The following is a 23,840-nucleotide window of genomic DNA, read 5'->3' on the forward strand; positions in this document are numbered from 1 at the left end:
AATAAAACTGAACTCATATCAGGGCAAACCAAACAGAAACAGACACTAATTGTACCCTACCATAGAACTGCTGAATTCAATTAAGAAAAATAAAGGAACTAAAAGAACAAATAAATATCAGTATAAGACAGAAAGTCTGATCAGAATGGCAAGCTCAAACTAAGAAAGGGCATTTGATAAAAGCTGGCAGGCTCTAGGGGCTGGACACTCCAAAATTGAATATTGGAGATAGCATAACTAGGCTGAATATAATTTCAAGTAAGAAATGATGTGATGAGGGTGTAGCCCAGTGGTAAAGTTCTTGCCTAACATGCATGAGGTCCTGGGTTCAATTCCTAGCACTAATATTATGCCTATCTGGCTAAATTCTGAAGCTACTCAAGCTAGGATCTGAAATGAGAGATTGACATAAAGCCAGGATACTGAAAGGGCTGCTCTCTAACCCTCAAAAGGGATTACAAAAATTCTGCCACCTGGACTGAAGAAGTAGAAAGATTCTTGTTATACCTGAGTTGGGGGGGGGGGGAATGAAAGAAATTCAAAACCTTTACTACTCAAAAGGAGGTATAAAATCCAAAATTATAATGGTTACTTGTTATACGAATCCCAAAGACATTAACTGGTCTAATTCAAAAGAAAAACCTATACCTATATAATAACCTATAGAGGCTATTTTATAACCCAGAGCTCCCAAGAATCCTTTAGAGGTAAAGAGACTTAGTAAAGTTGAAATCATGATCACCTATTCTCATACGAAGCAAAAAACCATGAGCACTGGCAAGCAGAACATATAGAAGCAGAAATAAGCAAGACAGAAGACAGAAAAATTAAAAAGACAAAATCAGTATATTTACAATGGTTAGTAGCCAGATGTAGGGTACTCAACTGTAATCCCAAAACTCAGGAGACTTAGACAGAAGTATCTCAAGTTTGAGGCCAACCTCAGAAACTTAGTGAGAGTCTAAACAACTTAGTCAAACTATCTCAAAATAAAAAATAAAAAGAACTGGGGATATAGCTCAGTAGTAAAGTAAAGCAGCTCTGGGTTCAAGCTCCAGTAACAAAAAAATAAAATAATTAGCAAAAAAAGAAACAAAAGAAGCCATAATGAAAGAAGACCATTAAAAAACCAAATTTTGAAAAAGAAGAATAAGGCATCTAGAAATTAAGTATTCATGAAGATTAAATACTAAAAATAGGTCAAAAGGCAGATCGAGCCGAGCACAGCAGAGCAACTCAGGAAGCTGAGGCAGGAGGGATGTGAATTTAAAGCCAGCCTCAGCAACTCAGCAAGACGGTGTCTCAACATAAAAAGAAAAAAGGTTGGGGATGTGACTCGTGCCTCTGAGTTCCATTTCCTGGTACCAAAAAAAAAAAAAAAAAGCAGATCAAATATATATCTAAAAGATAACTAGTGAACTACAAAAGGAATTTTTAAGGCTAGGCACAGTGGAACATGCATATTGTACCAGCTACATGGGAGGCTCAGGGAGGATCACCTGAACCCAGGAATCCAAAGACAGTCTGGGCAACACAGCAAGGCCCTGTCTCAAAAAAAAAAGGAAAAAGAAAATAAGGACTAATACCCACATTCATCAAAATGGATGAACCTTGTAAACATTGTATGTAAAGTGAAAAACTGTGTAACCAATAGATAAAAAAAAACCTTGGGCTGGGGTTGTGGCTCAGTAGTAGAGCACTTGCCTAGCACGCCAAGAGGCACTGGGTTTGATCCCCAGCACCACATAAAAAACTACATGAACAAGCCTCACATGCATAAGGCCCTGGGTTCAATCCCCAGCACCACAAAAAAGGAAAAAAAAATAAATAAGCTACCTGAGCAAAAAATAAAGGTATTGTGCCCATCTACAACTTAAAAAAAAAAAAAAAAAAAAAACTCATATTGTATGATTTTTATTTGTATGAAATATTCAAAATAGGAAAATCTATAGCAACTGGAAGTATAGTAATTATTGCCATATATATTATTGCCATAGAGTGGAAGAGGAGAAAATGGGGATCGACTTCTTAATGGGTAAGAGATTTCCTTTTAAGACAATGAAAATGTTCTGGAACTAGAGAGTGATGATGATTACGCAATTATAAATTGACTAAATGTCATCATGTTGTACACTTTGCAATGAATGAAACGGTAAATTTTATGTTATGTTCATTTCACCACAATAAAAAACAATTGGAGGGGCTGGGGATGTGGCTCAAACGGTAGTGCGCTCGCCTGGTATGTGTGCGGCCCGAGTTCGATCCTCAGCACCACATACCAACCAACAAAGATGTTGTGTCCGCTGAGAACTAAAAAATAAATACTAAAAATTCTCTCTCTCTCTCTCTCTCTCTCTCTCTGTCTCTCCTCTCTCACTCTCTCTTTAAAAAAAAAAAAAAACAATTGGAGGACAAAAGCAATAAATATAAAGAAACATTATAATAATGAGAATAATGACAGAAATGAGGATTAAAAGAGAAAAAGATAAATAACAACCTGGTAGTGAAGCAGGATATTGAAAAAGAATACTCCTTGCATATACTTCTTCTGACACAGGATCAAACGAAAGCGGAGACATAGGTGGTAAAAGATCCACAGCCTTTAAATACAGAATTCACAATTTTGAAGTAAACATGCTAATTACTACAATAACAATAATATACAAATGATTCTTTTCCAAGCAAAAATAGAATTACAAAGTATATATCCCATACTGTTTTTAAACCAAAGGGTACAATATTACAAACAAGGGTATCACTTTGTCCTCCAACTATGTCTCAGATATCATAGTATCTCACATGCAGTTTTTCTGGGGTTGTTTTGGTGTTAGTTTTCTGAGACAGTTGGTAACCGAGGCTGGCCTTGAACTTGCAATCCTCTTGCCTCAGCCTCCCAAGTATCTGGGATTACAGGCATATACCACCCGACCCACCCTCATTTTCTTTTTAATACAACCCTCTGAATTTAAAAAAAATTAACTATAAACGACAACATTAGCTTAATGAAAAGTCTATCACATATTTAAAAAATTACAGAAATCAAAACTTGAACTTTAGACTCAGTGTCAGAGATGATAACACACATAGTGTTTCAAGGACATTTGTAACATGGTAAATCAAAAAGTTACCAAAACTAAAATACTCTCCAAAGGGCAAATCAATGTAACTTACTGGAGTCCAATCTTTAATTAGATTGAAAGGAGACAAACCAAGAAACTCTTCCCATTTTTTACACCACTCTCCTTGCTTTCTAATAATAGAATGTCTTATAGTTGTGAGATCTTCTTTTATTTTACACCTATGATAGCATAAAAAAAACTATTCAAACATGAATATACAAAAAAATATGGAGTGAAATTTAAGAAAATAGCAACAGTAGTAGGTAAGGAGAAAGTTTAACCAATATAACACATAATCAATCCAATAAGCTCTCAAGTAAATATTCAGAATTTAAAATACCCTTTCTCCTTTTAAAACCAGACAGCAATAAAACATCTACTCCATTTACCTTAAAAATACAATTTTTCTTCTTAGCTCAAAACTTCAGGGGGAATTCTACGCCCACACTCTGTTCCTAAATGCAGTCTATAACTACCAGTCTTTCTTTTCAAATATAAAAAATTTTCAGGCTGTGGTTGTAGCTCAGTGGTAGAGAGCTTGCCTAGCACACTGAGGCACTGGGTTTGATCCTCAGTACCACATAAAAATAAACTAAAAAAAAAATTTTTTTTCTGGCCAGGCGCAGTGGTACTTGCCTATAATCCCAGCAGCTTCAAAGGCTTAGGGCAAGAGGATGGCAAGTTAGAGGCCATCCTTAACAATTACTGAGGCCTAAGCAACTTAGTGAGACTAAGGTCTCACTATCTCAAAATAAAAAATAAAAAGGGCTGGGGATATAACTCAGTGGTAAAGCGCCTTGGGGTTAAATCTCCAGTATTTCTGAAGTTCAGTTTTATTATTATATGACATATACATACGCACACACACACAAAAAGAGAAAAGTTAAATTATTTCATAAATTATCACTCAGTGAAAAAATAATGTATTCCATATAAAGAAGAAAAAACTACATTAATTTTCTACTTCATGTGTCTGAGTTGATTACAAAGTTACATTAAAAATTTTACACTTGTTTGACAAAGCTGAACAGGCATTATCTATACAAGAATTTTGCTGAGAAAGCCAGTCTATTCCTCTCGTACTAAAATAAAAAAAAAGATCTTTCTAGTGTACCTCATATGCTTCAGATCTGATAATCTTTCCCTCTGCAATTTGGTCTCTTTTTCAAGGTAGTGAAGGTCTATTGTCAATCTTGCTTGGTCAGCTTGACAACGTTCATATTTCATTATTTTCAGGACTTCATTTAACAACTGAATTACTGTTAAGAGATTCAATTTTCCAGCCTCATAAATACTTCCCATATGCATCTAAAGAATCAAAGGGGGGAAAAAAGTAAAAAACTATAGGTTCCTCAGATAATAAATTGTTACATAAATATATCTTTTTACTGTTACATAAAAAGCTCACCCTAAATGAGCAAAAAAGATTAAACACCATCCAAACACAAAACTATATAAAAAATTTCAAACTAACTAATATACTATCATGCTACATTTTTATATGTTGCAAAGATTGAAAACCAGAGTAAAAGAAATCAAACAGATGGAAAGAAAAAATCAAAATTGAGAAGAAAGAGCAGTTTGGCAAAGAGATCAGGAGTTCATTTTTTAATCAAAAGTTAAAATCTGGGCTGGGGGTGTAGCTTTGCACTTGCCTAACATGTGCAAAGCCCTGAGTTCAATCCCCAGTACTAAAACAAAATTTTTTTTAAAAAAAGAGTTACAAACTGATGACTCCTAAAAGCTGCTTCCAAAATTTGGTCATGTCCATTTGGCCTGCACAGCTAGAGTATATGCCTGCAAAGCTAGACCCTGGGCAAGAACCCAGGGTCTCTTGCATACTATGAAGTAGTCTATCACTGAACTATACCCCAGTCCCTAGTTACCAGTATTTTTTAAATCATAAATTTCGCCACGAATATTACAGTAATTTGCTCCAAGACCTCATCGATTCCTATCTTCTCCCTATTGTTATAAATAATTAATGTACTCCATATCTATTGCCTGTATTCTCTACAGAAATCTAAGTTTATGCATCTTGGTTTTTATGTACTTTGAATTTGATGGGCCTATCATGCTACCTATTAAAGTTTTTCCAGAGTCATCATGCTACCTATTAAAGCTTTTCAGAGTCACAACCATATTTAATCTTTGTAATCCCTGTGTTACAAGCAATACCATGTATATAGTAGATACTAAATAAGTCATGATTACTATAAGAAAATAAACTATCCAGATGGAATTTAGTTGAAGGGTAGAAACTAGAAATATCAACTTGGTAATATTATTGTATGGAAAACCATGGAATTGTTAAGAAAATACAAGTAGATCTATAATGAGGGGAAAAGAAAAACAGGCATCAAAGGAACCATGGAAAACCTTTTCATTTAAAGCTAGTAGAGATGGGCACACCTGTATTCTCAGCAATTCAGGAGGCTGAGGCAAAAAGATCACAACTTTGAGGTCAACCTCAATTCAAGCAAGGCCCTCAGCAACTTAGAGAAACTGTCCCAAAACAAAAAAGATTGGGAATGTAGCTCAGTGGTAAAAAGCCCTTGAGTTCAGTCTCCAGAATGAATGAATAAATAAATAAATAACAAGCAAGCGAGCTAGACAGAGAAAAATGAACCATAAAAAAAAAAAAAAAAAAAACCACTAAGATCAGCAGTCTAAAAAAAAGAAAAAAGAAAAAAAACAGACACTGATATCACAACACTAAAAGAAGAGAAATCTTAGCTGGGTGCAGCAGTATACTACATGGAAGGCTGAGGTAAGAAGATCACAAGTTCAGGCCAGCTTCTGCAACTTAGAGAAACTCTTATTATTAAATAAAACCTTATTTTACCAAAATAAAAAACAAAAAGGGCTAAAAATGTAGCTCAGAGGTAGGAGACCCCCGAGAACAATCCCCAGTACCATGAGAGGAGGAAAAAATAAATAAAATGGAATGCTTGACAGATAAAAGATAAAAAAAGAAAACAGTATGAAGACTTTTTATGAGATAATTTTTCTCTTTGGGAATTTATTAAGAACTAGTACAGTACTATCTACCTACTAAATAATCCTGTCCTCTCTACACCATGTGATGTATAAGGTATAGACAAATAATAAAAGTTGACAGTAATAAATATATATCCCTTTAAAAGTACCCTCTTTATGAAGATTTTACTACATCTATTTCCAAAATTAAAATTTAAAAACTGTAGAAAAATATTTCTAGAAAAATCAAACTTAACATATAAAATCACTGCATGGAGCTTTTCCAAAAGCTTTTTAGAAAATATTAATGCTTACCTGACACACTTGTTTCTCTATTTTGTCAAGTAAGAGCCTTGGAATATTAATAATGACATTAGTTCCATCTAAAGCATACTGGTTAACAAGACTAAGGACTGAACTAACAACCTCTCTCTCTTTTTCCAAAAACGTGAGTGTTTCATTGACTGAAGTCCACAAAGACCGAACCTTTAAAAAGAAACAAATGAAATATCAAAGTCTACACATAGTTTATACATACAGTAGTGCACACCTATAATCCCAGTGGCTCAGGAGGCTGAAGCAGGAGGATCCCAAGTCAAAGCCAGCCTCAACAATTTAGCAAGGCCCTAAGCAGCTTAGCGAGACTCTGTCTCAAAGTAGAAAAGTGGCCAGGCACAGTGGCACATGTCTGTAATCCCAGTGGCTGGGAGGTTGAAACAGAAGGATCACAAGTTCAAAGCCAGCCTCAGCAACTGCAAGGCGCTAAGCAACTCAGTGAGATCCTGTCCCTAATTAAAACACAAAATTTGGCTAGGGATGTGGCTCAGTGGGGAAGTGTCCCTCATTGTTCAATCTCTGGTACCAAAAAAAATAATAATAATAATTATACATATATTAAAGAAATGTAAGCATAAATATTTGCTCACTGCTAGTTAATAAGTAAATTTCCTGGGATGAATTCCAGTGAGAAAATTAAACTACTAATTCTAATAGTTTAAAAACATACTTTTAAAGGGGCTTGAAATGAAAGAATTTCTCAGAAGAATCTAGCTCAATTATAATTTTCAAAAAAAATCTTTATACTAAGATACAATTAGTATTTCCTGTATTCTAAAAATCTTATTTTCAAGAGAAAAGAAATACTACTAAACATTTATCTTAAGTCATTCAGATTTCAGAAAAGTTAAAATATAATTATGCTTTTCTAAAAGTAAAAACTCTCAGGCCTATATTAACCTGTGTTCTCTGAAATGCTTGTGAAAGGGCTGGGGTTTTAACTCAGTGGTAGAGTGCTTGCCTAGCATGTTGAGGCACTGAGTTCAATCCTCAGCACTGCATATAAATAATAAAGATCCACCAACCAAAAAAAAGAAAAAACAATTTAAAAAAGAAATACATATACAAGAATTTCCACAGTAGATTTATCAAAGTTTCAGATAGATTAGAGAAAAAAGTTTTAATGGCTTATTGCACTGTATGGTGACCAGTTATTAACAATACATATTTCAAAACTGCTAATAAATTTTAACATTCCCATGACAAAAAAAAATGATAAATTGGTAAGGTAATCAATGTTACTCACTTGACTAAATCTTTCTATAATTTACATAAAGATCAACATATCGAATTGTACCCCTAAAAAAGCACTATCATTATTTATATCAATTAAAATAAGAACATTAACAAAAACATTCTAGAACTTTTATTTGTAATAGTTAAAACTGGAAACAAAGGTTCTTCTAGATTGAAGATTTGACAGGCTATATATTATGATTTGCACATTTTTTGTATTTTTATGTTATTCATTATCTTATCTGAATCATGAGAAGACTAACATGGGTGTAGCCATGTTTTACCGTATTCTTCTTACTTGGAAAAATCTGTTGAAGTATATCTCTAATTAAAGTGCTGCATAACAAGGTAAAGTTGTCCCCAAACATAGACTTGGTTGGTGGCCGGTTGGTCTTATAGGATGGGATTCCCTCCTAATTCATAATCATCCAGTATCCAGTTCTCAATTTTTACAAGTCTAGAATTTTGTCTATTAATGACTCAAAGCTGACGGACTAGGTGAAATGAATAATAACCACATTCAGGACAGAATGATGTAAAATATTAATAGGTTTCATACCAACCTATTAAAATTTATCATCAGTGATATTGCATTCAATATTAAGAATGTTCCTATTTACAAAATTGAAAGATCCATAACGAAAGTAACTTTGGCTGTTTCTTCATTATTGTAGTCCAAATATCTAGAAGATGCCTGGCACATAGAAGGCAATCAATAAATACTCACTGTCCCACACAATGGCATACACCTGTAATCCCAGCAACTCGGGAGGCTGGGGCAGAAGGATCACAAGTTCAAGGATAACCACAACAATTTAGTGAGACCCTACACAACTTAGTGAGACCCTGACTCAAAATAAAAAATAAAAATGCTTGTGGCTCAGGGGTAAAGAACCTCAGTACCAAAAAAATAAAGAAACACTCTCTGAATGATTAACTATTTCCTGAAGAGGGCACTCACCTTTTCTAGTGAAAAGGTACATAAGATGCCAAATTAATACCCAAAGCAGCTTGAAAATCACAGAATCACAATAAAGAGCTTGAAAGAGATTCCATATAAACAAAAAGAAAACATTTTGAGCCAATATCAAAGCCAACCTCTGGTTGCCTTAGATACTTTACATTTTCCAGATTCCTCTCTATTGCCACATAATCCTAAATTTGACTTCTCATATTTCCTAAACTTACCATCTCCCTTCAGCTAATTTATTTTATTTAGCTAAATTAATACCAGGAATTAAGTTATAATCAAGCAGAATTTTTCTTGCTGGAATAAATATTTTAAAATCATCATTTAAAATAATTTTTGCATGTGTACTTAATCATATAAATTATAAACCACTTTATTATATTCAAGGTTTTACTAGCATCTTATTGATATTGTCTTATAAATCATCTAAAAAGAGCAAAAAGAAAAAAAATGTAGTATTACTACAAAAAGAAACTGCAAAAAGAAAATAGAATACAGTTGCCAGGTATGGTGGCACATGCCTATCATTCCAGATACTCTGAAGACTGAGGCAAGAGGATCACTGACTCCCAGGAATTCAGGGCCAGCCTGGACAACAAAGTGAAACCCTATCTCTTTAAATAAATAAATATATGTGTGTGTAGGTATATATTAAAAAATAGTCCAATTAAGCAATTATCACATATCACAAAAGTCAAAAAGACTCAATATGTCCCTTCAAAGTTGTCTCACCTTTTGAATTTTCTCTTGTATGTTACTTTCATCTTCACAGGGTTCCATTCTAGCAAAAATTAAATAATCTAATTAGTCATTAGAAAATTACACAGTGTGCAGCCAATTTGGAAAGCAGTATGGAGATTTCTTGGAAAGTTGGGAATGGAACCACCATTTGACCCAGCTATTCCCCTTCTCGGTCTATTCCCTAAAGACTTAAAAAGAGCATGCTACAGGGACACTGCTGCATCGATGTTCATAGCAGCACAATTCACGATAGCAAGATTGTGGAACCAACCTAGATGCCCTTCAATAGATGAATGGATAAAAAAAATGTGGCATTTATACACAATGGAGTATTACTCTGCATTAAGAAACGACAAAATCATAGAATTTGGAGGGAAATGGATGGCATTAGAGCAGATTATGCTAAGTGAAGCTAGCCAATCCTTAAAAAATAAATGCCTAATGACTTCTTTGATATAAGGGGAGTAACTAAGGACAGAGTAGGGACGAAGAGCAGGAGAAGAAGATTAACATTAAATAGGGATGAGATGGGGGAGGGAAATGGAGAGAGAAGGGAATCTGCAGGGAAAGGGAAGGTGATCCTCAGGGTTTTATAAAATTACATACAAGAGGAAGTAAGGGGTAAGGAAGAAGTACACAAGTGGAATAAATGTTTTACAGTAGAGGTGGTCGAGAGAGAAGAGGGGAGGGGAGGGGAGGGGTGGGGGGATAGTAGATGATAGGTTAGAGAGCAGAATTCATCAGACACTAGAATGGCAATGTGTAAATCAATGGAAATGTAACTGATGTAAACGATGTGATTCAGCAATCTGTATACGGGGTAATAATGGAAGTTCATAACCATTCTGAATCAAATTGTGAAACATGATATATTAAGAAAGATGTAATGTTTTGAAAGACCAACAATAAAAAAATTAAGAGTTAAAAAAAAAAAAAAAAAGAAAAAAAAAAAAAGAAAATTACACAGTGATTTAATATCCAAATTGGTCCACAAACCCACCTACTAATAGTCATTTCAATTAAAAAATAATAATAAAAATAAAATTCAAACTCAAAGCAACAATAATTTTTAAGACTGGATTAGAAATCAGAATTATGCTTTAGTCCTATCATCATCTAGCTACTGACATATTATTTTAATTAATGATTCTGAGAATCTATTTCTTCAAACAAATAAAATGCAACTGCTATAAAATACATATAAGCCAATTCCAGCTCTAAAAGTCACTTACTTTTTCATTTGGTTTTGCAGTTCTATACATTCTGATCTCAAATTTCGTACTTGCTTAACTGATAATCTGGAAAACATATAAAATGTCAACTATAATTCTATTAAAATTAGCCATCATAACCCATTTAAATATATTCCCTTTTTATATCCTTGCTTCTAGGGACACCCAATAGTCAACTAAGACTCTGGACTCAGTAGTTACATGAGGATATAACATATAAGGTACTACTGAGATGAACAACAATTTGTAGGCTAATATTCTGAATTCATTGAGTAGAATGGTGGGGGTCAATAAGATTACTCTGCTCTCTTATCCTTATCTCATATATCTAGAGGGTAAACAAATATTATAAAATATAGTCAGGCAACATTTCCATTTTAAGATAATTTCAAAGGATTCTGTAGCATTATTAGTAACAATCATTTGAAAAATTATTTTAAGGGAGCTGAGGATATAGCTCAGTGGTGGAATGCCTGCCTCACATGCACAAGGCCCTACGTTTAATTCCTAGCAATGCAAAAAAAAAAGAAAGAAAAAAAGTTAAATATGGGGGCTGAGGATGTGGCTCAAGTGGTAGCATGCTCGCCCAGCATGCATGTGGCCCTGGTTCGATCTTCAGCACCACATACAAACAAAGATGTTGTGTCCGCTGAGAACTAAAAAATAAATTTTAAAAAATTCTCTCTCTCTCTCTTAAAAAAAAATACAGTATTAAAAAAAAGTTAAATATGGAATATCTACTTAATGAAGCAGTTACTTAATAAAATATCTCCTCAACAAACTAATAAATACACATTAAAAGTAATACATTATTTGCGCTTGGTGGCGCCCATCTATAATCCCAGTGTCTTGGAGACTGAGGCACTTCAAAGCCAGCCTTACCAGATTAGTGAGGCTCTGTCTCTAAAATATTTTAAAATGGGCTGGGGAGGTAGCTCTGTGATTAAGTGCCCCTGGGTTCAATCCCTGGTACAAAAAAAAGTAATAATGTAAAAATTTATAGAATGAAATATCAAGTCCAAAAAGAATACAAAATAAGATGACCACAATTTCAGCATAAAAATATATTTCATAAAAAAAGAAAAAGCACATAAGAAATTGAATTTTTTTAACGAAAGTGACTTTATCCTTTTCTCTAAACTTTCATTTACAATATGCCTAGAGCTTAAAAATACTTTATTCACAAGTTATCTGATTTCAAAATGTAAACAAAGGGCTGGGAGTGTAGTTCAATATAGCTCAGTGGTAGAGCTCTTGCCTTCTATGTGTGAGGCCCTAAGATGAATCCCTAGACTACAAAACAAATAGTAAATGCAAAGATAATAGCCAGGGTTTTGAAGTAGACATATTTCATATTTCTACTGAAGTCACATTTGATGACGTGTGTTCACAAAGAAAGGAAATATTTTCTATCAAAATACTACTTACTGTGCATTTTCCTGATATTGTTGGGTAACATAATCTTCTCTTTGCAAAATTTGTAAAAATCTGTTACGTGAAACATGCCATCTGGCCATGCACTTGTACATATCTTGTGGCTTTACATTAAATGTTTCTGTAAAATGTAGAGAAGAATCTACATGGAAGACAATATCAGAAAACAGACTTATAAGCTAATAAATATAAAAAGTGTTCAATTTTTACCAGGTGCAGTGGTGCACACTTGTAGACCCAGCATTCAGAAGGTTGAGGAAGAAGGATCACATAAGCCCAGGAGTTCAAGGCCAGCTGGGCAACACAGCAAAACCCCTTCTCAAAAAAATAAAAATTTAATTTTAAGAAATAAACATCATGTAACTAACAATTCCTTAAAAGCTATTACACCACACACATAATACATTAAAAGATAAAACTAAATGTTAATGAAACCAAGACAACCTTTTTTAAAACTAGTTAACTAAAAAGGTTATCAAAAGCAAAGTTTTTTAAATATAATTATCTGGCAGAGATTCTCTGCACAAACACATTGTTATATATATGAGCTATTAGGCTTTTTAACAAGATCTTTTAACAGCAAAGGAAGGAAAGTTAACTAAAAGAGATAAGGTGAGGCTAGGGATGTAGGTCAGAGCAGAGTATTTACCTAACATACTCAAGGCCCAGAGTTTAATCCCCAGCATGGAGAGAGAGAGAGAGAGAGAGAGAGAGAGAGAGAGAGAGAGAGAGAGAGAGAGAGAAATATGACGAGCCAGGCACAGTGTCCCGTGACTATAAAGCCAGCAATTCAGGAGGCTGAAGCAGAAGGATTGCATGTTCAAGACCAACCTCAGCAATTCAGCAAAGCCCTGAAGAGATTCTGTCTCAAAATATAAGGGCTGGAGATATAATAGTTGTTAGAGTGCTTGCCTTGCATGCACAAGGCCCTGGGTTCAATCCCTAGCACCACAATAAAATAAAACAAAACAAAACAACAAAACAAAAAAGGGCCAAGCAGATGGCACATGCCTGTAATCCCAGCAACTCATGATGCTGAAGTGGAAGGATCACAAATTCAAAACTAGCCTCAGTAATTTAGCAAGGCCCTAAACAACTTAACAAGACCCTGTCTCACAATAAAATATAAAAAGGGCTGGGGATGTGGCTCAGTGTTGAAGCACCTCTGGGTTCAATCAGGGATATCAAAAAAAGGGAGGCGGGGGATGCCGGGGATGTGGTTCAGTGGTTAAGAAACCCTGGGTTCAATCTCTGGTACCCAAAATAGGAGAGATAAGGTATAAACAAGCTGGTGGCACACACCTATAATCCCAGCAATTTGGGAGTCTGAAGTAGCAAGATCACAAGTAGCCTCAGAAATTCAGTGAGACTGTCACTGTCAACAACATAAAAAAATGTTACAGTGCAAACATTATACATATATCAGCCTATGTGTTCAAATATGTATACATATATCATACCAGTAAATTAATCAAATCCATTCAAAACAGAAATTTCCAATACATTACTAGGATCCAAAATAAATCTCTAACTCATTCAACACTATGTATTAAAGATCAATTATAACCTGCAAACCTAATTTGGCCCATTTGCTATTTTTGACAGCCCAATAAGGTAAGAATGGTTTCTACATTTAAGGGTTACAAAAACAAAACAAAGAGATATTCAACAGAGACACTAGGTGGGTCATAATTCTAAAATGTTTATTATCTGGCCTTCTATGAAAAGCCAAACTCCTATATTAAAACATAATAACATATATAAAATAATGTAAATAGTAAATAATGTAATAGATTCACTTTAAGATTTTAACATACAATTCCAGTAAAACATGAACTATTTGATTTTTGAGTTAAATTAATGTTTTAACTTATCTTGCTTTATTAAAAATCTCTTGATTTTAAAACTGTGAAGAATAGTAACAATTTAAGAATCACACTAGGCACAATGGCACACGCCTGTAATCTATCTCAGTAACTCAGGAAGCTGAGACAGGAAAATACCAAGTTCAAGGATGGCCTCAACAACTTAACTTAGTGGTAAAGCACTCCTGGATTAAATCCCCAGTACCTCAAAAAAAGAAAAAAAATTAAGAATCAAAACCAAACAAGCCAGGCACCTGTAATCCTCACGCTCTGGAGGGTGAGGTAGAAGGATCTCAAGTTCAAAGCCAGCCTCAGCAACAGTGAGGTGCTTGGCAACTCAGTGAGACCGTGTCTCTAAATAAAATAGAAAAGACAGGGCTGGGGATGTGGCTTAGTAGTCAAGTGCCCATGATTTCAATCCCTGGTACCAAAACAACAACAACAACAAAAATCCTACTATAAGATTTACTTACTTTTAGAATTGGTTTTAATATATTTTAATGCAACAAATCTTGCAAAATGATACATCAGATGAATAAACTTAGGACCACCAGGAGACAGAAACAGTGAGCCAACAACTTGAGGAAAGCTATTTCCACATTCAGCCTATGAAGAAAAGAGACAAGATGAGTTGAAAACCTTGTCAACAATAATTCTCATATTTATATCAAGTATTTTTTTAAAGAGTGACAACCTTGAAAGAAGCTGTATATCAGGAGCACTTTACTTAAAGGGAAAGCTCAATCATTAGTACTAATCATTAGCAACCCCTCCACGTAGCATAAGGCTTGAATAAATCCAAGTCCATGCAAAGTGGAAAATGGGCAGAGAGGGCCAATCACCATCCCAACCCACTCCCTCCTCACATCATACTATTTTTGAAGCATAAAAAAATTTACCAGGATTATTCTGTTTGAACCACATATTGTTTGGTTTTTCTAAACTCGACATGTATTTGGTCAAAAAGATAATTATAATTAAATAAGCTCTAACCATTGATGCTATTTAAAGAAACATACTGAAATAATCTTGGCCAAAAATATTTTATGTAGGGGCTGGGTTGTAGCTCACAGTACAACACTTGCCTAGCACAAGTGAGGCACTGGGTTCAATCCTCAATAAAAAATAAACACATAAAATAAAGGTATTTGTCCATCTACAACTAGAAACATTAAATAAATCAATCTCAATATCTCTCTTTCTCTCTCTCTCTCTCTCTCTCTCTCTCTCTCTCTCTCTCTCTCTCTCTCTCCAGACATAGTGATGCACACCTATAATCCTAGTGACTAAGGAGGCCAAGGCAGGAGGATCTTAAGTCCAAAGTCAGCCATGGGAATTTAGTAAGACCCTATCTCAAAATAAACAATAAAAAGAACTGGAAGCCAGAAGCAGTCATGCACATGTGCAATCCCAGCGGCTTGGAAGGCTAAGGCTAGAAGATTATGAGTTCAAAGCCAGCCTCAGCAACTTAGCAAGGCCCTAAGCAACTTCAAGAGACCCTGTCTCAAATAAAATACAAAAAGGGCTGGGGATCTGGGGATGTGGCTCAAGTAGTAGCGCGTTTGCCTGGCATGCGTGTGGCCGGGTTCGATGCTCAGCACCACATACAAACAAAGATGTTGTGTCTGCTGATAACTAAAAAATAAATATTAAAAAAAAAAGGGGGGGCTGGAAATGTGGCTCAGTGGTTAAACACCCATGGGTTCAATTTCTAGCCAAGAAAAAAAAAGAACTGGGGACGAAACTCAGTAGTAGAATACTCAATACCAATGAAAAAGATTTACATCCAAAACGTTAATGCAGTTTTTTAAATTTTTTTAATACCTTAATTTTATTTGTTTATTTTTATGTGGTGCTAAGGATCGAACCCAGTGCCTCACAAGTGCAAGGCAATCACTCTACCACTGAGCCACAACCCCAGCTCCAGATGTAGTTTTTAACAGCTTTTAATTTCTTAAAGTCTGCATCTTCCCAAAAGAGAATACTTACAGAAATCTTTTTTAACCACTCACAGCAGTGTTTCCGGAATTCACTGTCACTTTTTTGATCAAATGGAGGCCAGCAAAATCTTTAAAAATAATAATAGCATTACACTCATATACTCAAAAAAATCAAACTCAGCAAAACTTAAAATCACATCGAATTTATTTCCTATACTAAGAACATTAAAGCAAAACAGATTAAATGTAACATTCTTAGGGGCTGGGGTTGTGGCTCAATGGTAGGGCGTTCGCCTAGCACACATGAGACACTGGGTTCCATCCTCAGCACCACATAAAAATGAAATAAAGATATTGTGTCCACCTACAACTAAAAAAAAAAAACATTTATTTTAAAAAATGTGAAGTTCTTACATTTCACCTAGACAGATACCAATATAAGAAATTGGGTATTTTTATCTATAGGGTTGAGTTTAGTGCAGTTAAGGAATATATATATGAATAAATATAATATATATACATACAAATAATTAAGAAGCTGGTATTTAAAAGTACTGAAAATAAAAGACAAAGCTCTCAATGGATTCACTTGACCAAGGCATAAAGATGGTATAAACTAGTATATTAAAAAGAGAAGATATTAAAGGAAAAAAATTTAATGTATCTACATGATGAGCGAAGGAGAAGGATTGCATGAGAGTATGACTGCTAGAGATTTATTTATTCTAATTTATTTGTTGGTTTCTATGTAAAACGTTTGACAGCACAATATAAATATTAATACAATCTGAACATTATTTCAGACAGAAGAAACCCAAAATTACATACAAAATAACTTAGAACTTAGACTACTGGGTGTTTACATTTTTACAATCATCTTAAACTTAGTACAGGTTAAACTTAACAGGAATGATTTTTGCCTATAACAACTGACACTTTAGAACATATCACTGAACAAAATATTAAGGATTTACAGAGCACTGGAAAGTTAAAATAGACAACATAAATAACACTGCCTATAGAAGTAGTAAGGCTTGGGGTAATTAACTTAAAAAAATAGGACAAGCTGGGTACAGCAGCACATGTGACTGGAGAGGCTGTGGCAGGAGGATCGAGAGTTCAAAGCCAGCCTCAGCAACTTAGCAAGGCCTTAAGCAATTCAGCAAGATCCTATCTCTAAATGAAATATTGAGAAGGGATGAGGATGTGGCTCAGTAGTTAAGAGCCCTGGGTTCAATCCTCTGTACCAAATGAGAATGGGGGGGGGGGCAAAATTAAATTTATAAACAGACTGGTATCAGTTAATTATTTTGCTAATTAAGACCATGAAGATTGTTAGGAATTAATTTTATGAAACAAAACCTATATTACCTATGAAATACATAATGATTTTTAGGTAAGTACCCAAAACAATCACCCATATATATAAAAGCTAAACATTGCTGTATGTGGCACACATGGCTGGTAGTCCCAGCAGGAGGCAAGGCAGGAAGATTGCAAGTTCAAAGCCACCCTTGGCAACATACAAAAATAAACATAAGGAATATGCTTGACAAATAAATCCAGGGTTCGGACATTATATTCATTTTGTGTAATTTACTATTAACCTTTTACCTTCATTTATAAGTTTTAAGTGTCCAGAAAAGCAGGTATATTTGAAACATTTCTTTGAAATCCCTATCATTACAGTATAGGGCTTTGCCAAATAAAAATACATTTTCAAAACTTTTCCCGATTAAAACCTTATGGCTTGTTTTAAGCATTCCAAGAAATACTAGTAAAGGTAAGGAAGTATATCTAATTCCTAAACCCACCAATCTGACAGTATCACTGTTGACATTTCATTCTTTGTCTTTTTCCCCTATGTATACTTAATTTTTCTATGAATATATTATATGTTACAAAAAATAAAAAAGGGCTGGGTATATAGCTCAAGTTGTAAAGCATCTCTAGGTTCAACCATCAGTACCACACATACAAAAAAAAAAAGTTAAGCACTTAATTTTCTAAGACTCAAACCTGAATTTTGCAATATCCATTCAAAACAATAGTTAATCTTCAACAAGTTAAAATTCTGGCTTACATCAAGAAAATAAAATGAAATAAATAATTTTTCCTTACTTAAAAACTTCTTTGGTGAGTGACTGGTCCAGCGTTTGAAACAAAAAATAAGAAACTATTTGAAAGGCATCTCGGTTCAGTTTATCAAACATATTCCTAGTGGTTTAAAATTAAAAAGAAGTAGGAAGAGAAAAAGGAAATGATTAATAAAACAGTATCAAAAGCTGAGTAAGAGTTTGACACAAGTTAATATTTTTTCATTCTCTTCAAAAGGTCAAGGCAAATTAATTTTTCAGTCGTGTACATTTTATAACCAATTCAGAACATACAAATTTTTATTCCTGATTCTGAAAACACAGATCCAACAGAAGAAAATTGGCCTTGCTTTACTGCAATGAAAACATTCTACAGAAAAGGAAGAAAAACCTTGATATGAAGACAATAACAACCAACAATTAATAAATAACATTAAAAATAGCTAATTTTTTTAAATATTTCATTTTTCTCAGGTATTATTTTAAGCCTTTTACAGGTAGTAATTCATCTAATTTTCACCAGCACATAAGGTTGAGTCTTATGCTGTTAGCTTTACCATGAATTATTTTATTTAATCCTAATGGTAATAGATAGTAGTTTGATTAACCTCATTACACAGTGGAGAAACTTAAATTTAGAGAAATTGATATACTTGTTCAAAACCAACCAGCCCAGCCAGGCGCAGTGACACTCGCCTGTAATCCCAGTGGCTTGGGAGGTGGAGACAAAAGAGAATTGTGAGTGTAAAGCCAGCCTCAGCAACCACAAGGTGCTAAGCAACTCAGTGAGACCCTGTCTCTGATATACAAAATAGGGCTGGGGATGTGGCTCAGTGGTCCCCGAATTCAAACCCCAGTACCAAAAAAAAAAAAAAACACATAATCAGCCCAGCGCAGCAGTGCACTCCTATAATTCCAGCAGCTTGGTGGGGGTTGAAGCAGAAAGATTGAGAGTTCAAAGCCAGCCTCAGCAACATAGCAAGGCCCTCAGCAACTTAGGGAGACCCTGTTTCTAAATTTTTAAAAAATACATATAAATATATATAAGTATAATATATATATAAACTGGGGATGTGGCTCAGTGGTTAAGCACACTTGGCTCAATCCCAGGTACCAAAAAAGGAAAAGAAAAAATAAGTGTGTGTGTGTGTGTGTGTGTGTGTGTGTGTGTGTGTGTGTGTGTGTGTGTGTGTGTAGGAAAGCACTGACTTGAATATGTCCATGACCCAAATCTAGGGTGGGTGTCTCTCTCTCTCTCTCTCTCTCTCTCTCTCTCTCCCCCTCTTTTTTTTGTGGTGTTTGAACTCAGGGCCTTGTGCATGCCGGCAAACAAGGTAGACAAGCACTCTACCAACTGAGCTATATCCCCAGCCCAAGTTCAGGGTTTTTACAACTAGATTTTATTCCCAGGACCATCCTTATGATATAATGCTAGCAAATCCATTGAGTTTTTATTGTTCCAGATTCCCTAATTAATCAAAACAAAGTCTAAAACTCGCGCGCGCGCGCACGCACACACACACACACACACACACACACACAAAAAAAAAAAAAAAAAGACCCACTAAATGCATAAGAAATGTCACACAGCTATAAGAAATCAAGAGTTAATATAAAAGCTGAAGGTATAGTTTAGTGATAGAACTCTTGCCTAACATATAGAAGGCTCCAGGTTTTATCTACTACAACACCACCAAAAAAAAAAAAAAAAAAAAGTTGGGCTGGGGATGTGGCTCAAGAGGTAGCGCGCTCGCCTGGCGTGCGTGCGGCCCGGGTTCGATCCTCAGCACCACATACCAACAAAGATGTTGTGTACTCCGAGAACTAAACAATAAATATTTAAAAAGAAATAATAATAATTCTCTCTCTCTCTCTCTCCCTCCTCTCTCATTCTCTCTTTAAAAAAAAAAAAAGTTAACACGAAAAGCAAAGAATCAAATATTTCCAAGGAATCAAATCAAGTGAATTTTTAACTTAGTATTATTATTTTTGTACTTAACTTCCCATTCCTATCCATATGTCAAACTCTTTTGTCTTTAGAAGGTCTGTATTCTTCAAGCAATACAAATGAAGTTCCATCTCTCCTACTTCCTTATCATCTCCAAAATCTGTTATTTTTCTCACAGAGGACACTGTTCTTGTCTGTGACACTTATCATAATCTCTAATAAGACATTTGTTGTAGATTTATTCATTCACTAGACTTAAATTTTATTAAGGAAAGTTCACATCTATTTTCTTCACCACTGTACACCCAGGTCCAATATCATATCAAATTCAATAAATATCTGTTGAGCCGAGCATGGTGGCTCATGCCTGTGATCTTGGCTACTCTGGAGGCTGAGGCAGGAAGGTTGAAAGTTTAGGCCAGCCCTAACAACTTAGTAAGACACAGTCTCAATTTTTTTTTTTTTTTAAGAGGATTGAGAATGTAGATCAGTGTTAAAGCACTTAGCTAGTCTGCAGGGCTCCCTGGGTTTGATTCTCAATAAAATAATGAATGAAAAAAAATAATTGAACCTGTTGAATGAACAAATTATCTCACTTCTTTCCATTCCCACTGCCACCTTAGTTCAGGCCTAGATAGGTAACTATGAAGCCCAACTTCTCTCTCTAACCCAGTCTCTGTAAAGCAACAAGCATGATCTTTTCAAAATGCAAATACTTGGGCTGGGGATGTGGTTCAAGCGGTAGTGCGCTCGCCTGGCATGCGTCTGGTGTGTGCAGCCAGGGTTCAATCCTCAGCATCACATACAAAGATGTTGTGTCCGCTGAAAACTAAAAAATAAATATTAAAAATTATCTCTCTCTCTCTCTCTCTCTCTCTCTCTCTCTTTAAAAAAATGCAAATACTATGCAATGGAACTGCTGGGTCATATATTAATAGCATGTTTAACTTTATAAGGAAAATGGTTAAGCAACTATATGCTCACCCAACTAGAATCTTACAGAATTGCAAACCAAAAAGAATTTTGCCATATAAGCAAATAAAAAAATTAAAACATTTTTAAAGTAAATGTGATGCTACATTCATGTTTAAACTATTTTACAGGAGACATCTGTTACACAATGACAGGTCCCCTCCAATAACAGACAAAAACAACTCTAATAACGTAGGGGAAAAAAAAAATCTGTGTTGAGAGGGAAAAATAAAAACTGCCATCACTGGACCAGAACCTGACAAATTTTTTAAATTTTTCAAAGGCAGAGTGCAATTGCATTGGTGGATAAACTAAAGAGAAAATTAAGATGGCCAAAACACTGGAAAGAAGGATAACAAAAGCCATTCTCAGTGATGGAACCCCTGAAGAAGCTTTAAGTGCCTCTGCCAGTTCAGAAAAAAATGAGACTGTGTTATAGGGCATCAAATCATATGAAATAAATGAAGTATTTATTAATAAAGACATTATCATAACCTGATAAATACTACCTATTAACAGTCAGTTTTTAGAATAGATTTCTATTCAAAGTCCTTCATTTATGATAATATCATTAACTTCTAAACAGTAACCAAACAAAACTTAATTACAGCTCTAAACTTTGATAGCAAAAGTCAAAATACAACTGAAAAAAAAGTCAAGAAGGGGAAGGCAGAAAAGGAAGATGGAAAGATAAATGAACCAATTATTTTATAAATAACAGCTACATTCATTGTGAAATTACATAATTGAGAATCGTAGATTTCTGAGATTGATGAATCAAATCTAAGCACATTATTAAAAGATGGCAAATAGATGAATTGAAATAATTTACAATTATCAAATAGATTGTGGAGGGCAAGAGATGGCCAATGTGTCCCAAATTCTTGGCCTTCAGCGGGGAAGATAACAGATACTGTCTAAAATTACTAAGACAAAGAAATAGAAACAAAGTATTTACTGTCATGGTCATAACCGTAACAGAAGTGGCAAAAGTAAAGGAAGGGAATTATACTGTTCATTTTAATGCCCATTTATACTGTGTGGGGTTTTTGTTGTTGTTGTGCGTTTGTTTTTTTGCCAACTGTGGCATGCCTTAGCTTCCTAATTCAAAAAGCAAAAGTTACAAAGTTAACTACCTTGAGTACTAGAGACCTTTGCATGCCCACTTCCCACACCTTTCCACTACCAATTCGCCCCTCCTCCCACCATTTCACAGACCATCCACCTCCACCATCCAGAGAGGGTTACCCCAACTTCAGACTACCTTCTTACAAAGCCACTGGTAGATAACTGATACTGTCAGTCTCTGCCACCAGCCGGCAGAAATCGGAAGCGGGGGCTTGGAAGCCAGTGCCTGGCACATAGTAACCGCTCAACCGCCTCGGATTCATCGACCCGGGGAGGTTGGGGAAAGGCGGGCCACCCATAAGTCTCCCGGCTCAGGCTCCCTCAGCCCCTTGGGTTCCCGCCTCCTTACACTCCGAGGTGTGTGTGCGACTCGATCTTTCCGCAGGCGATGGTAGCCGGGCCCGGTTCGAATCCAAGCGCCAGCAGATACATCCAGAGATGCTGCCTCTCAAAAGAAGCGCTCCAGGCAGAGCTCATCCTCACGGTAGTTACAGTGACTTCAGAGGAAGAAAAGGCCGGCTCAAGCGACTGTGAGGGCCCTCAATACCCCTCCCTACCCTCAGCCTGATGTAGTGAGGTCCCCTCCATTGCCACCGCCCGCTGCTTTCTAGCCCGGAGCCATTTCGTCTCAAATGGCCTAAAGGACTCTGAAAAAACGAGCGTCGAAAGACAGTGCAGCCACCGCTTCCTAAGTGAAGACACCACAAACTAAGACTCCCGCGCTTCAGGAAGAGCGGAGTGCGCCGACTCCACCTAACTTCCGGGGGAGGAGGGACTTCCTTGGAGAACTGTATCTCCCGCCATGCAACGCGCCCTATTCCCGGCCTTTCCGTTCACTCCCAGCGGGAAACTACAAGGCCCACAATGCGTCGCGGGTAGGGACCGTGCCGGTGCCCGCGCCTTTCCAGTCCTTGATGTTTGCGATTCCTACTACTTGTGTGTGATTATTAAATAGTCAGACAAAAAGGCGCAGACGGAGTACTGCGGCTCGATGTAGTGAGAAAAGCACCAAGCGTTTGACCCTGAACAAGTCACCTAACTTCTAAGCCTCAGTTCTATCATTAGCAAAATCTTCTTTACCATCAAATGCTAAATATTTCCTTCATCTTCTTTCTGTAATTGAAATCTGACGCTCTCTTAAGCATACTGTATCCCCTGCAACATTCTCAATTTTTGACTGTTCTCTTTGGTTAAACCCCCTATAAAACAGGCCTGGAGCTGGGATGGTTTATCCTCCTTATTTCAAGTTGCCATCTCTAGCAATTATTGCCTCCTGCCTCACTAAAATCAGCTCCTCCAAAGTTTATTCTCTTCCTTATAGAGGTCATCTATATGAACTTAGAATCACTGGACCTCAGCCTGAGATTTACAACTTAATTCCCTGTCTCGCCAGCATTGTTAGTGAGAGGTTTTGGTGATATCAGTATCCATGTAGGTGACCTTTTCAATACCCTAGCCTCTCAATTAATTAGCCTGCTTTCCAATAACTTTGTCTTCCATTCTATCAGGTCGGTGGCGATGACTTAGAACAAAGCAGCCCATAGGGAAAGAAACATCAATTATGCACCAACAGAAACGTCTGTCAAATCAGCGACATCTCCTGACTAATTCCTGTCAATCAGCAGAACTCCCTGGCCAATCCTGGAGTTCAACCAGCTCCCCTGACCAACTCCAGCGAGACAAGGGACCCTAAAACACCTTTTCCTGTCCCAAGCCCTTCCCTTCCTGCTGTAAGCCCCATTAAAGCCCAGTCCGGTCAAGCTCCCACTGGGTTTCTCCTCAGAGCCTTCTCCTGTCCACTCTGTCAGTCTGATGGAGCTCTACTGGGGAGTGAGTCTCAAATA

General features: G+C 35.9%; 1 protein-coding gene across 1 annotated transcript in view; it reads right to left on the minus strand.

Moving 5' to 3' along the window:
• The window catches only part of Haus6 (HAUS augmin like complex subunit 6), a 41,314-nt gene extending 18,561 nt beyond the window's left edge, over positions 1–22,753 (minus strand). The window contains exons 1-11 of the mRNA XM_005335895.5: positions 22,346–22,753; positions 17,974–18,069; positions 15,902–15,980; positions 14,386–14,518; positions 12,042–12,189; positions 10,614–10,679; positions 9,373–9,421; positions 6,414–6,584; positions 4,234–4,427; positions 3,172–3,298; positions 2,498–2,600 (exon numbers count right to left, since the gene is read on the minus strand). Coding sequence (XP_005335952.2) covers positions 2,498–2,600; positions 3,172–3,298; positions 4,234–4,427; positions 6,414–6,584; positions 9,373–9,421; positions 10,614–10,679; positions 12,042–12,189; positions 14,386–14,518; positions 15,902–15,980; positions 17,974–18,069; positions 22,346–22,473 — 1,294 coding nt within the window. The 5' untranslated portion in view covers positions 22,474–22,753. The remainder of the gene's footprint in view (positions 1–2,497; positions 2,601–3,171; positions 3,299–4,233; positions 4,428–6,413; positions 6,585–9,372; positions 9,422–10,613; positions 10,680–12,041; positions 12,190–14,385; positions 14,519–15,901; positions 15,981–17,973; positions 18,070–22,345) is intronic.
• Between the last annotated feature and the right edge of the window lie 1,087 nt (positions 22,754–23,840).

Source organism: Ictidomys tridecemlineatus, chromosome 4 (genome assembly GCF_052094955.1).
Source record: "Ictidomys tridecemlineatus isolate mIctTri1 chromosome 4, mIctTri1.hap1, whole genome shotgun sequence".
Classification (NCBI taxonomy): Eukaryota; Metazoa; Chordata; class Mammalia; order Rodentia; family Sciuridae; genus Ictidomys; species Ictidomys tridecemlineatus.